This window comes from Ruditapes philippinarum, unplaced genomic scaffold (genome assembly GCF_026571515.1).
Source record: "Ruditapes philippinarum isolate M1 unplaced genomic scaffold, ASM2657151v2 ctg1588_1_1_1_1, whole genome shotgun sequence".
Taxonomy (NCBI): domain Eukaryota; kingdom Metazoa; phylum Mollusca; class Bivalvia; order Venerida; family Veneridae; genus Ruditapes; species Ruditapes philippinarum.
In genome coordinates this window covers 67,174-79,600 of record NW_026857741.1, presented here as the reverse complement: position 1 = coordinate 79,600, position 12,427 = coordinate 67,174, and the positions used below count along the sequence as shown (strand labels likewise).

At 32.2% G+C, this 12,427-nt stretch overlaps 1 protein-coding gene and 1 long non-coding RNA gene across 2 annotated transcripts in view; one reads left to right on the top strand and one right to left on the bottom strand.

Moving 5' to 3' along the window:
- The window catches only part of LOC132750811 (uncharacterized), a 44,052-nt gene that overhangs the window by 15,792 nt on the left and 15,833 nt on the right, over positions 1-12,427 (top strand). Inside the window, exons 10-17 of the mRNA XM_060740853.1 lie at positions 1,996-2,220; positions 2,742-2,925; positions 3,704-3,927; positions 4,499-4,583; positions 6,316-6,522; positions 8,004-8,193; positions 8,714-8,959; positions 9,750-9,866. Coding sequence (XP_060596836.1) covers positions 1,996-2,220; positions 2,742-2,925; positions 3,704-3,927; positions 4,499-4,583; positions 6,316-6,522; positions 8,004-8,193; positions 8,714-8,959; positions 9,750-9,866 — 1,478 coding nt within the window. The remainder of the gene's footprint in view (positions 1-1,995; positions 2,221-2,741; positions 2,926-3,703; positions 3,928-4,498; positions 4,584-6,315; positions 6,523-8,003; positions 8,194-8,713; positions 8,960-9,749; positions 9,867-12,427) is intronic.
- On the bottom strand, positions 361-2,030 carry LOC132750805 (uncharacterized). The gene is made up of 2 exons (XR_009628600.1): positions 789-2,030; positions 361-571 (listed from the first exon to the last, which is right to left on the bottom strand). It is a non-coding gene; the product is annotated as an uncharacterized LOC132750805 (long non-coding RNA).

Sequence of the window (12,427 nt, the reverse complement as noted above, 5' to 3'; positions counted from 1 at the left end):
CGCCTTAGGAAAATTCTTAGCCGGAAAAAATTCCGCCTAAAATATTTTAACCAGGAAAAAAATACCTACTTAGAAAATCACTAGCAGGAGAAAATTCTTCCTAAGGAATATACTAGCAAAAAATCCGCCTAAGGAAATGAAGTTATTCAATTTTGTGATAGTACACTAATAAAGCTGAATTATGGATGGATACAACATTATTTTTTAGCTGCATAAGAATTATTGGAATCCAAAATTGCAGACAGACAATAGGTGATCACAATTACAAAGCTTTTAAGTTATTTTTGTGAGCTTTACCATAATGTTTTCTACATTAGGGTGCATGTACAGTACGTAAAAGAGTCACACAAAAAACAGAAACACGAGTTATATTTTTTATTGCACTGCTATTGTATTGTTTTAATCCATGGCAAATTATTTCATTTTATTTCACTGTAAATGTTTTTTGTTCAGCCAGTTGTTTTCATTTTTATTCCAAGCATAACTGATCTGCTTTAACTTATGGTATCATTAATATCCTTGTCCGTGACTTCTCCCCTCCCATTCTTTTTACACCAGCTTGAGACATATCCTGAAACACAAACAGTCATCAGTAAAACACTGCCACCACTAATATCTTATATTATTGTTTCTTGTCATTGTATGCAGTTATAATTATACATGCATTTAAACTATAATTAATTACAGCCAAACTTAGTGTTACAAATTTACTCTCAAACTTAATGCAAAATTATTTAATTTATTTGAAATATATTTTTATTGTTTAAATGTATCCGAAAGTTACTTACCTGAATTTTTATGATATTGGTATTTATCTTCTTATCCAAGGTCATAATGTAGCATTCAAAATTCATTTACAACTGAGCATATCCAGATTATTGTCATTTTCATTCACAAGGCTAAGTCTTATTTTTTTTCTTTGAAAAATTCAAAAATATTCAATCCTTACACTTTAAACAAAATATTATCTCAAAAATTGCTTATATATTATCACCACAATTGTTAACTATCAATAAAATCCTTTGTTATTTGCTTTATTTCCACTGTCTAAGCTTCTGCTGACCCATATTTCCTAGATTTCAAATTATGGACAAGTCCATGATATGATGGTAAATAGGGATAATCCAACCCATCGTTTTATTTTCACAATTATATAAAAATACCAGAAAATAAATGGAAAAAGAATCCAAAATTCATAATAAATATCTTTAAAAAAACTTTGCAAAGTCCTTCTTAACAGACTCATCATATAAAATGTACAAAGTAACTGTTGCTTCCCCCCAAATAAATCACATGGAACAGTCTGGACTGTAGCAGAATTTACGATCTGACCTGTGTGTTATCAGGTCTGTGGTGTTAAATCATAGTAGAGTGGTTACTAGAGGCAGTATTTATTTATTTATCCTGTTGATAAGAAATTTTCAGGGATATTACTCATTTAATTATATTACATTAAAAAGCTTAATATATGAGTTTAGTTCATACCCAAATTTAACACAGTGAAATATATTCTATGCAAAAGTCATCACAACATCATTATATAATATGTTCTAAGTTTTAGTTTTGTTGTGGAGTTTTTTTTTATCAATTAATGATTATGTATGTTTATGTTTGTACAAACAATATTTTAGTTTTGAAAATTAACAATGAATAAAAGCAGCAAAATAATTGTTGATCACTTAATAATCGATTTATTATATACCTGTCATCTGCAGAAATTTCTCCAAATTCAGAAATCTGTCTAGTAAAATTTTCTAAGTTCAATTTCTGGTTAACAAAAAAGTCTAAGTACATAATTCCTGTTAACAAATAACTGACAAAATTCTAAGTCCTAAAACCCGTCTAAATTATTGCTCATCCCATATTTTCCGCCTAAGCCTTAGGCGGAATATGAAATTGCTTAGCAGGATTTTTTACAAAATTCCGTGTCCGTCTTAAATTAGCAGGAAAATCTTATATACACGGAAATTTTAAGCGTTTTCCTGCTTATATTAGGCGGAATCCTGCTATCTTTTTCGTACGGGAGAAGTCGTCACCATGCAAAACATTTACTTAACACTAGATCTAAAGAGAAAAGAAGTAAACTGTTGTGTGGCCTAGATCGTATATTTGGTAGGAAGAAGAGAAACAACGTACCTTGTCAGTCCTATAATCTTGACAGTGATTGCGAAGATAATGAGTTTGATGACATTCATGATGAAGAAGAAAACGAGGATGAATGTAAGTGAGCTAGATTTAAGCTCACTTGAGCACACAGTGCTCTGAAGAAAGTTTGGTGATGGCAGGGTGTCTGTCGTCCGTCGTTCATCGCTGTCCACAATTTCTGTAAACACCATCTCGGTCTGAACCACTTGGTGGATTTCGACAAATAATCTATCCATTTATTAGGGAAAGAGTATGCACATGTCTAGAACCTCACAAAATCCTCTATTTAAACTCCTCCAATGTTTAAAGTTTAATAAGGGATTTCTTTCAAATTGACAGTTTTATGCATACTTCTTTTATAAATTACAGCGAATTATAAAATTTCAATATTTTAGTTATATGGAAATAATATATTTTATAATATATTAAATGTATAATAATCCTTAAACAGAGGTGAGCTCTATTTACCCTGTGTGATTTTTTAAAAAAATATTAAGATATTTGATTGTTCCATTTAACCCATGACAATATAAAATATCTTTGATTTTAAATTTTAGAAAATTTAGAAGTGCAGAAATTATGATATGTGTTTCCAGTGGTGAAGGAGGAAAAAGTACAAAAAGCAGACGGCAATGTGATGTTACTGAAACTTGATATTCTGGAAGATGATCCAAATATTATAACAGGTGATCCCACTCAGTGTGAGGGTTGTGATGCAATTCTTTCTTCTACATCTACCCTAGAAAATGAGGATGGCAAAGAACAGTCCACTTGGGTTTGGTAAATAAGATATGAGCCGTGTCACGACAAAACCAACATAACGCGTTTGCGACCAGCATGGATCCAGACCAGTCTGCGCATTTGCGCAGTCTGATCAGGATCAATTCTGTTCGCTTACAAACCCTGTTACAAGTAGAGAAACTGATAGCGAACAGCATGGATCATGATCAGACTGTGCGGATGCGCAGGCTGGTCTGGAGCCATGCTGGTCGCAAACCCATTATGTTGGTTTTGTCATGGCGCGGCTCAATTATATTTTTGAATATTCTCGTAGGAATATAAGTTGTTGTCTTTTTTAAAGATTTAATAAGTATAATTGATGAAATATAACTTTGTATTTACTTTTGATTAATGCTCATTTATAGTGAAAAATGGGTGAGTAATAAAAATTGTTGAGCAGAAGACAAAAAAGTTGAAACAAATAGATAAAAATTGAATCATGATTATTAGACTATTTATATGAAATCTTAGGTTTGGAATTGTATCCCACTGGTCTCGGGTGCGAATTCGGATCAGGCTGCACATTTTTCTAACCAGTCACATTTGATACTTAATAGAGGACTGTAAATGGTCTTTTTACTCTTGGTCAAATCAGATTGTTTTCTGTTCACCCATTAGAATTTCTGGACAATTTTCAAGATAGCAGGGAGTATTATGACATAGAACTGTTCACTTACATGTATCAGGGGGAAGATGGTGTAAACAAATATACCTGTTCATTTAACGATGCAAATGTACTCAAAATGTTTTTATTGTATTTTAATATAATCTATTTTAGTGAATTTTGTGAGCACAAAAACACAGGGTTGAATGTAAGCCAGGAGGAGATTCCTAAAGGGGACAGCTTTGACTTTGTGCTGATCCCAGCAGAAGAGTCCATAGAGAATGAAGAGAAAGAGGAGAATGCTCCCAAAACAGAAGATGAAGATAAAGGAATCACTGTATATTGTATGGATATAAGTGGATCTATGTCGAGGTCATTAGTACTGCCAGGTATACAAGGTAATCACAAAAGCCACAGGTTAACATTTAATTTTTTTTACCATGCTGGTATTAATGAAAAGATGTGGTACAGGAATTTTAAACTTTTCAGTTGATCTACATACAGAGTTTAATAAGGATGGATTAGTTATTATGCAAAGGTATTACTGGTATATTTTCATTTTCAGAATAGATTGTGTCAGATTGAGTCTCTTATTGCAGCAATCCTGTAAATTGTTGTAAGTCTTCTTTAATCATGTTAATGATGTAAAGTGTAGCATCTGCATTCACTTTTCAAATTGGTTTAATTATGCACCCTGTCTTTGACAGTTTAAAGATTTTGAATATTATCATGCAAAAATGCATTCTAAGTCAACTTGTAAATACTTTTCCCTTTTCAACTAAATGATATAACTGTGTCATACTTTGGAGATTAATTGTTAATTTCAAGTGTTTCATCATCAACATATAAGATTATATATTCTTGTCATTGTGACGTTGATGAGCTGATTTAAGTAGCACTATTATTGAGGCATATCTGCTAATAATAGCATTAGCACCTTATTAAGTAAATTGTATCTTGTTATTTTAGCACAATGGAGGAATGCTAGGGATAGAATGATTCACGATGATAACTTTACTACAAGGCTAACAGCCATTAAAAATGCTGCTAGGAGGTTAGTGTATCCTCATTCTTAACACCTGAATTCTTGCAGCCGTAAAGATATGCAAACTCAATGCCTACTGTCAGGCCAGCTTATTTGTCGTTTTCCTGAACAACTTGCAAGGCATCATTGTCTTTACCATTGCTAACTTGTTCCAGGAACATATTGCTCATATCATTGCCAAGTTGTCTAGAGTAAGGGCAGCTACTATTGTCCTAACAATTTTGTCAAGAACAAGGCAAGCTTGCATCTATCCTAACAAACTTTCTAGACCAAGGCTATCTCATGCTACTATCCTATAACAAGGCTTGCTTGCTATAATTTTTATAAACCTGTCTTGAGCAAAAGCAAACTTCCTATTATCCAAACAAACTTGTCTAGAACTAGGCCAGATTGCTATCTTCTTGTCAACCTGTCTAGAACAAGAGCAGCTTACTATTATCCTTTCTTTGTATTTGCCAATTTATCTGAAACAAAGGCAGCTTACTATTATCCTTACAAAATTGTTAAACACAAGAAAAGCTTGCTATTATCATTGTCAACTAGTCCAAAATAAAAACAGCTTGTTATTATTTTGGCAAACATTTAAAGAACCAAGACAGTTTGCTTTTATCTTCTCCAAGTTGTCTAGAGCAAGAGCAAATCGCTTTTATTCTTACAAGCCTGTCTAATACTTGAACAGCTTGCTATTATCCTTGCCAACTTGTCTAGAAGAAAGACACTTTGTGTTCCTGCTAACCTGTCTTGAGCAAATCAGATTTGGACGGTAGTTTGCACTTTACAGTACCATCAGTGAAGAGGCTCAATCAAACCGAGTCTGCAACATTTTCAATTATGTTGTGTTGGACTTTCTTTAGGGATTTTTATTTTCTCTATTTTACTGTTATCCTTGCTGAATTATTTAGAAAACGGGTAATTGTTTGTATACTTGCCTAATTGTATTAAGAATGGCAAGCTTGTTTTTATCCTTACCTAGTTGTCAAGAATAAAATCAGCTTGATATTATTCTAACAAACTTGTCTAAACAAGTCAAGCTTGCTATTATTCCGACAAACTTGTCTAAACAAGTCAAGCTTGCTATTATTCCAACAAACTTGTCTTGGAAAAGGCAAGCTTGCTATTATCCCTACAAACCTGTCCTTTCTGTTATTTTTGTCAACTTGTGTAAAATAAGGTCATTTTGCTATTATTTGTACCAAGTTGCTATTTGCCTTGCCAACTTTTCAAGAACAAGGCAGATTTACGGTTAACCTTCGTAACTAACCTAAAACAAGGGCAGCTTGATTTTATCCTTACGCATTTAACAAAGTTGTCTCTATCAACATGATCAAGGGCAGCTTGCTATTATAATTGCCGGCTTGTCTAGGACAAGGCTAACTTTTATCAATAATATCAGCTTGCTATTTTCTTTGCTATTTTTACAAGAATAAGGGCAGCTACACAGACTTGTCTAGAACTAGAACAGTTTGAGCAAGGCCATCTTAATTTATACTGGAAAAGGCCAGCTTGCTTTTATCCTTACTAACTGGTATAGAACTATGACTGTTTGGTATTATTCTTGCAAAGTTGTCTAGAGCAATGGCAACTTGTTTCTTTGTTTTCCTTGTCAACATGTCTGGAGCAAGGCAAGAATGCTATTAATCTTACCAACTTGTCTTAAGCAAGGTCTGTTTACTATTACTTTTTTACATATTTCTTTATAGTTTTAAAAACAACTTTAGCAATTTGATCATACATATTTTAGGCAATTGGAAAGAATGAAGTTGGAGTATCCCAAGAAGCAAGTTGCACTTGTCACTTTTGCTTCCACTGTTTATCTCTGGGGTGATTGTGGGAAACGTACACCAACAAAATTCACTGGAAAGATCCTGAATGATTACAAAGGTCTGATTGCAGCAGGCAATAAATATGGTTCCAAAATGAAGATAGGGAAGCTTGAAAATACATATGAGTAGGACCTCTTTTCTTCATTTCTTTTAACATTTTGCAGGAGTTTTGTCAAATTACTTGGTTTTGCTCATGCAGATAGAACATTTTATATACTCACTTGGAGTGTCTTATGTTTAATTCTGGCAACATATCAGTTTGAATTCCAACTGATCTTACTATTTCATGAAGTATGCTTGAAGCTAACTTGAACAACTCTCAAGTGTGCTGTTTGGATGTAATTAGTATTGTCGTCAATTATGCAGTTAAAGGATTTTGACTGGAAAAGGACTTCAATCCAATAGTTTCTACATCAAAATTAATGAGAGGCACCTAGAAAATAAAGCTGTATATTCTTTAATATTCTGTTGGTCATTGATTGATAGCACAAGGTCGAAACATTTCCTCATAAAGCTTAGGTAAAATAATTTAAACCTGCAGTAGTGGTAAAGAGCAAACATAAAGTATGACATTCACATTTAACTTACACTGGCAGAAGTTCAACCTGCGCTCTGCACCTTGTCTCATTATGGTTCACATTTTTGTCAAAAATCTTAGTTTTAGTTTCTTTCCATTGGTTCAGAAGATAAAATTATAAGTGTAAATAAACTCAGATTTTCAGATTTAGAGACAGTGTTTTTAGCTGACCAGAGCAATTATAAGCTCATTAATTTTGCCTCGAATGGGTCATTCTTTTTTAAACAGTAAGTCACCAGGTTTAAGAAAAAACCTTGTTTACACACAGGTCAAACTTGAATATCGGTCATCTTGTGTCTAAAATTGGGTCACATAGTTACATCAAAGAAAAACACCTCAAACTCAAATTTTGATTTGATCTTCATCAGACAGTGTCACTATATTTATGTTTTACAGGTGGGTCATCTTTGGTAAAAAAATTATCTAAATGAAACTTGTACAGTTTATTAAAATATGGGTCATTTTCGTTTAGAATGCAGCTCGATCACAAGGTTAAATCAAAGAAAAATCTTGATAATACTCAGTGGTTATAGATAGCTATGACTTGCTTATTAAACTTTGACAGGCTGCTATAATATCTCAGTAATATACATGTTACTTTTGAATATGAGTTATCTGAGGTCAAAAGTAAACTAGGTCTCTGGGTCAAGGATTGACCATGAGTCATCTTGGGTTAACCAAGTTGTGATCAGGTCAATTCAAAAGAAAGCCTTCACCAGGTCACTATTTTTGATCTTTTATTGCTCATGAAACTTTTTTAAAACTTTTGTCTCATTTATAGTTTGGACAAGATTAAATTTTGGTAACCGTGATATAAAACTTGGTCACAATGTCAAATCCATGCAAAATTTTGCAATCCTTTGGTAGACTTGTGCAATTATATTGTATACTCAAGTGGTGATTCATGACCATCGTGACCCTTTTTGTATATGTTAGGTATTTATATGAAGCTGGTCTTTAAACTGTTTGAAAGTTGTGTGTATGTGGATAATGTTCATTTGTTGTGCACCTGCCATTCAATACATACAGAAACTTAGACAGAAAAATAGAAGACTTAGAAACAGTAGGTTCTACTGCTCTTGGTCCAGCCTTGGCTATATGTGCAGGAATCATTTCTGGTACTCCTCTTTCTGAGGTTGTGTTGTGTACAGATGGGGAACCAAACACCGGAGTTGGTGACCTTGACAGTGAGCCTGCAACAAGGGACTTTTATCCCAAGGTATAACTAATGAATTTGCTTCATTTAATTATTTATAAATGATTTTCATCAGTACATGCACTTTATTTATAAATGTAACTTCTTAAAGGTATTTCTACTTAACTGTCATTTGAACCAGAAATTATTCACACACTAGTGACATTAAGGGTTGGGGGTCTTAAAACTATCTTTTGTATTTCATTTTGTTCTTCCATCACCTGTTCTTGTCCGTAGTTACCTTTCAGTGCAATTTCAACTTTTATTTGCTTTGACAAAGTCAAGGTCCTTCAGGCTGAATATTGATATCTTTCCCTCAAAGTTTAGCAATGTTTTAGTATTGGTGCCGCGATTTTGACATCACTACTATTTCATGTTTAATGTTCGCCATTTTCTGTGAATTTCATTGTTTTACTTTGTTAATTATTTATAAACCTATTTAATTACAGTCTGTCTGAAAACAAAATTTTAATTTAAATTGTCTCTATATAATGTTATATTTCATCTAATTATGCTGCTCTAAATTGTCATGTGTTATTTCAAGATTGGAGAATATGCCAAGAAAAATAACACCAGATTGTCTATTCTTGCTGTGAAAGGAGAAGAAACAGGCCTCGACACTGTGAAAGAAAGCGCTGTGGTTTCCATGGGAACAATTAATGTCCTTAATCCATTAGAAATGATGAGGCAACTCCGCCTGATTGCCCAGAATTATACCATAGCAACAGCTGTTGATGTGAAAGTCATTCTACATAAAGACTTTGTGTTTGATGAACCAGGATATGCTAAGGTAACATCGAAGTATTTAGAAGGGTAAAAAAATTGGATTTAAGACATTTAAATGACAACAGAAATGTTTATTAATACCGAAAATATGACAAATATTTTGGCACTTAGCATTGTCTTGACAACTATACAGTTATTTTTGTTTTGTGTTTAAAAAACTAAAAGTGATGAGGAAAAATACAATGTTTTCAATTTATTATAATAACATAACTGATCAATTTATTATAATGACATAACTGAAATACATACATTTCTTTAATTATCAGCATATCCTAATACTATTACTGAAAGAGAGCTTTCATCTTTACCAAGCTAAATATCAAATATACAATGTACTTGGCCATCATACATCTGGACAAAAATGATTAGCCTTTGCCACTAGTATTATACTAGGAGCCAGGGAAGCCTGTAAATTCTTGCTGTCTGACCTGAAGCTCAGTATACCGGTGGCTGATTTGGTTTCATCTTTATATCATCAAATTAAATAATTGACAGAAATATGTAAAGTTCACATGTCCATTTAAGAAATTTCAGCATGTTACAGTTTAAGAGAAAAAACTACTATTGAGAACTTGAATGTATGCATTTCTGAATGAAATTTGTGGTCGACCTAGCTATATTCTGAAGTCATACTAAAGGCAACCCCTTCCTCTGAAGGATTTATGTATCACTAGTCTCAACATTTACATGTCCTTAGATATTTTAACTATTTCTGCTCTAACATCTGAATATAAATAAGGATGCACTTCATCAAAGATTGAAGGTTTTAACTTTTTTATTATGTCATTTTGAAGATGATAAGTAAAATTGTGAAAGAGGTTGGTAATGCTGCCAAGGAGAAGGATTTGACCTTCAGATACACGGTCAAAGATGTAAAGAATATAGCTATACAGCAGTCTGTTCCATTCCAGGTAAGTGAGACATGGATTTTACAAGAATCTTGCAATTGTAATTGTTCAGACTTTATTGGCATTTTGAATTAGATTTTTTGAAAAATCATTAGATTTTGCTTTTAAAGGTTTAAGGAACTTCACTTAGAAGTCCAAAAGCCTAAACAGTACAGTGAAACTTCCGAAAACCGAACACCCATGGGACTTGTCAAAAAGTTCGGATTTCGGAGGTTTCCGGAATTCAGAGGTTTATGATAATGTGAACAAGAGTAAGCCACTTAATATCAATAAATGTCAAGGAAGATGTGGCCATTACTGTAATATCATAGTCTTTTAATCAAGATAAAGATGTGAATGAAAAGAATACACTTTTATCTTACCTGCAAATGCTTTTGAATTTCTATCTTGTTAATTGCATAAACTTACATATCGTCCGATGCTAGTTAATTAATTATCACACCAAATGCAATAAAATCCCTAAAGACGTTTGATGCATACATTGTCCAATTAATTGTTTTTAATCCGCTAATAAACACTTCAAATTAACTGACCGCCGTAAATTACTTTGATTATTCCCATCACTTCATACATACCATTTCACAGTTTGTGATTTTAACGCATGTCAAATTACACGATCACCGCTAATTAGTAAACAATCGATATAGTACTTTTTAATTATAATGGTAAATTTTTGAAATCAAAGAAAATTCTTGTTGATAATGCTAGAAGAGCAATGTTTTCTGTGATCCAAAAGTCATGTAAATGTTTACCAATTTCTTTGCAACTACATTTATTTAACTCTTTGGTTGTACCTATCCTTCTTTATGGAAGTGAAGTTTGGGGATTCGAACAAGTTCAAATTCTAGAGAAATTTCAGTTGTATTTTTGTAAATTTATTTTGAATTTAAAAGCTTGTACACCTAATTGTATGGTTTATGGTGAGTTAGGCATATTCCCATTAGCCTTACAAGTGAAAGCAAGAGTTTTGTGTTTCTGGAGTAAAATTATAAATGCTTAAGAAAAATAAATTTGTAAACTTCTTTATAAAACAAGGTTGTCTTTGTCCTCTAGGAATATTGTTAATTCTAAATGGATAAATTTTGTGAAAGAAACACTTAGTAATCTTGGCATGTCAAAATATTTTCATTTACAGAAGGTAGATAATATTAATCACTTTAAAAATATTGTGAAGCTTAGACTACAAGATCAATTTTTACAAGATTGGCATAGTACTATTGATACATCCTCTAAGTGTTTAGTGTATCGTACATATAAAAATACTCATTGTTTTGAAAAATATCTAGATGTACTTCCTTTTGACATAGGCAAATATTTATGTAAATTTAGAACAATGAATCACCTATTACCAATCGAAAAAGGCAGACATTTGGCAATTGATCATGATAATAGGGTCTGTTCCTTATGTCCGTATCAAGCTATTGGTGATGAATTTCACTACTTATTTGAATGTTCGTACTTTAATGACATAAGATGTAAATCTCTTCTTCCCAGGTTTTACATTCATCCCAATACTTTTAAACTTGACACATTAATGAATAGTTGTGATAAAAATATTCTACTAAAATTATCTTTATTTTGTAAAAACATTATGTTGAAATATAGATAACTAATACTTCTCATTCTCCATCTCCATTTGTTACAATATAAAATACATGTATTGAATTCAGTACTTGAAATGAACAATATGATCTCCTTTTTGTTTATTTAGCTAGTCATAATTGTATTTTTATATTGTGATATTAGTGATTTTTGACTGTTATTTTTCTGTTTGTTTGTTTGTTATAACCAGTTGCATATTATATGCCTTGGTTTAATAAAAACTGAAACTGATAGGGAGGTTAAATCTTCCTGCAGGGATAACATTCTCGATTTACAGTATATTTCCGTTTTTTGGAGGTAAAATTACATTGATTTGACTCTAATTTTACGAAAATATCGTCTGGAATTCAGAATTTAGAAGTTCTGGAATTCAAAAGTATTATATAAATAGAAAATAGAGGGGAAAAATGAGGACCGAAAAAATTGTTTCCGGATTTCAGAAGTTCCGGAATTCGGAAGTTACACTGTAATAGCATTTAAAGTTTTAACAAAGATCAGCGCTATATATGCAGATAATATTGAAGTAATATTCTTAGAAATAAATTGAAAATCTAATATTTGTTATTCTTAATTATCGCCTGATTTGAATGAAAAATGTTGCATGCTTTTTCAATTTGGACCATTTTCACAATATTAAAGAGAATTATTCTTTTTCTCAATTAAAAGAATTATTCCTCAAGTAAAACAGAAAGATTAAATGAATTAAATTTTACACAGTCAAGTTATTTAGGTCTAGACTGACCTACACCAAATTAACATTAATCTCAAAAAAATAAGAGAAAATAAGAATCCCTAAAGAAAAGTCCAAAACGGCAAAATTGAAAATGTTGCAGGCTCGATTTGATTGAACCGGTGCATGGATGGTACTGTCAGGTGCAAACTACCCTCAACTCCCCCTAGCACCATGGCTTAAGCAGAATTTAATACTTCAACATGAAATGGGAAGATTTTTAATGTAGAAA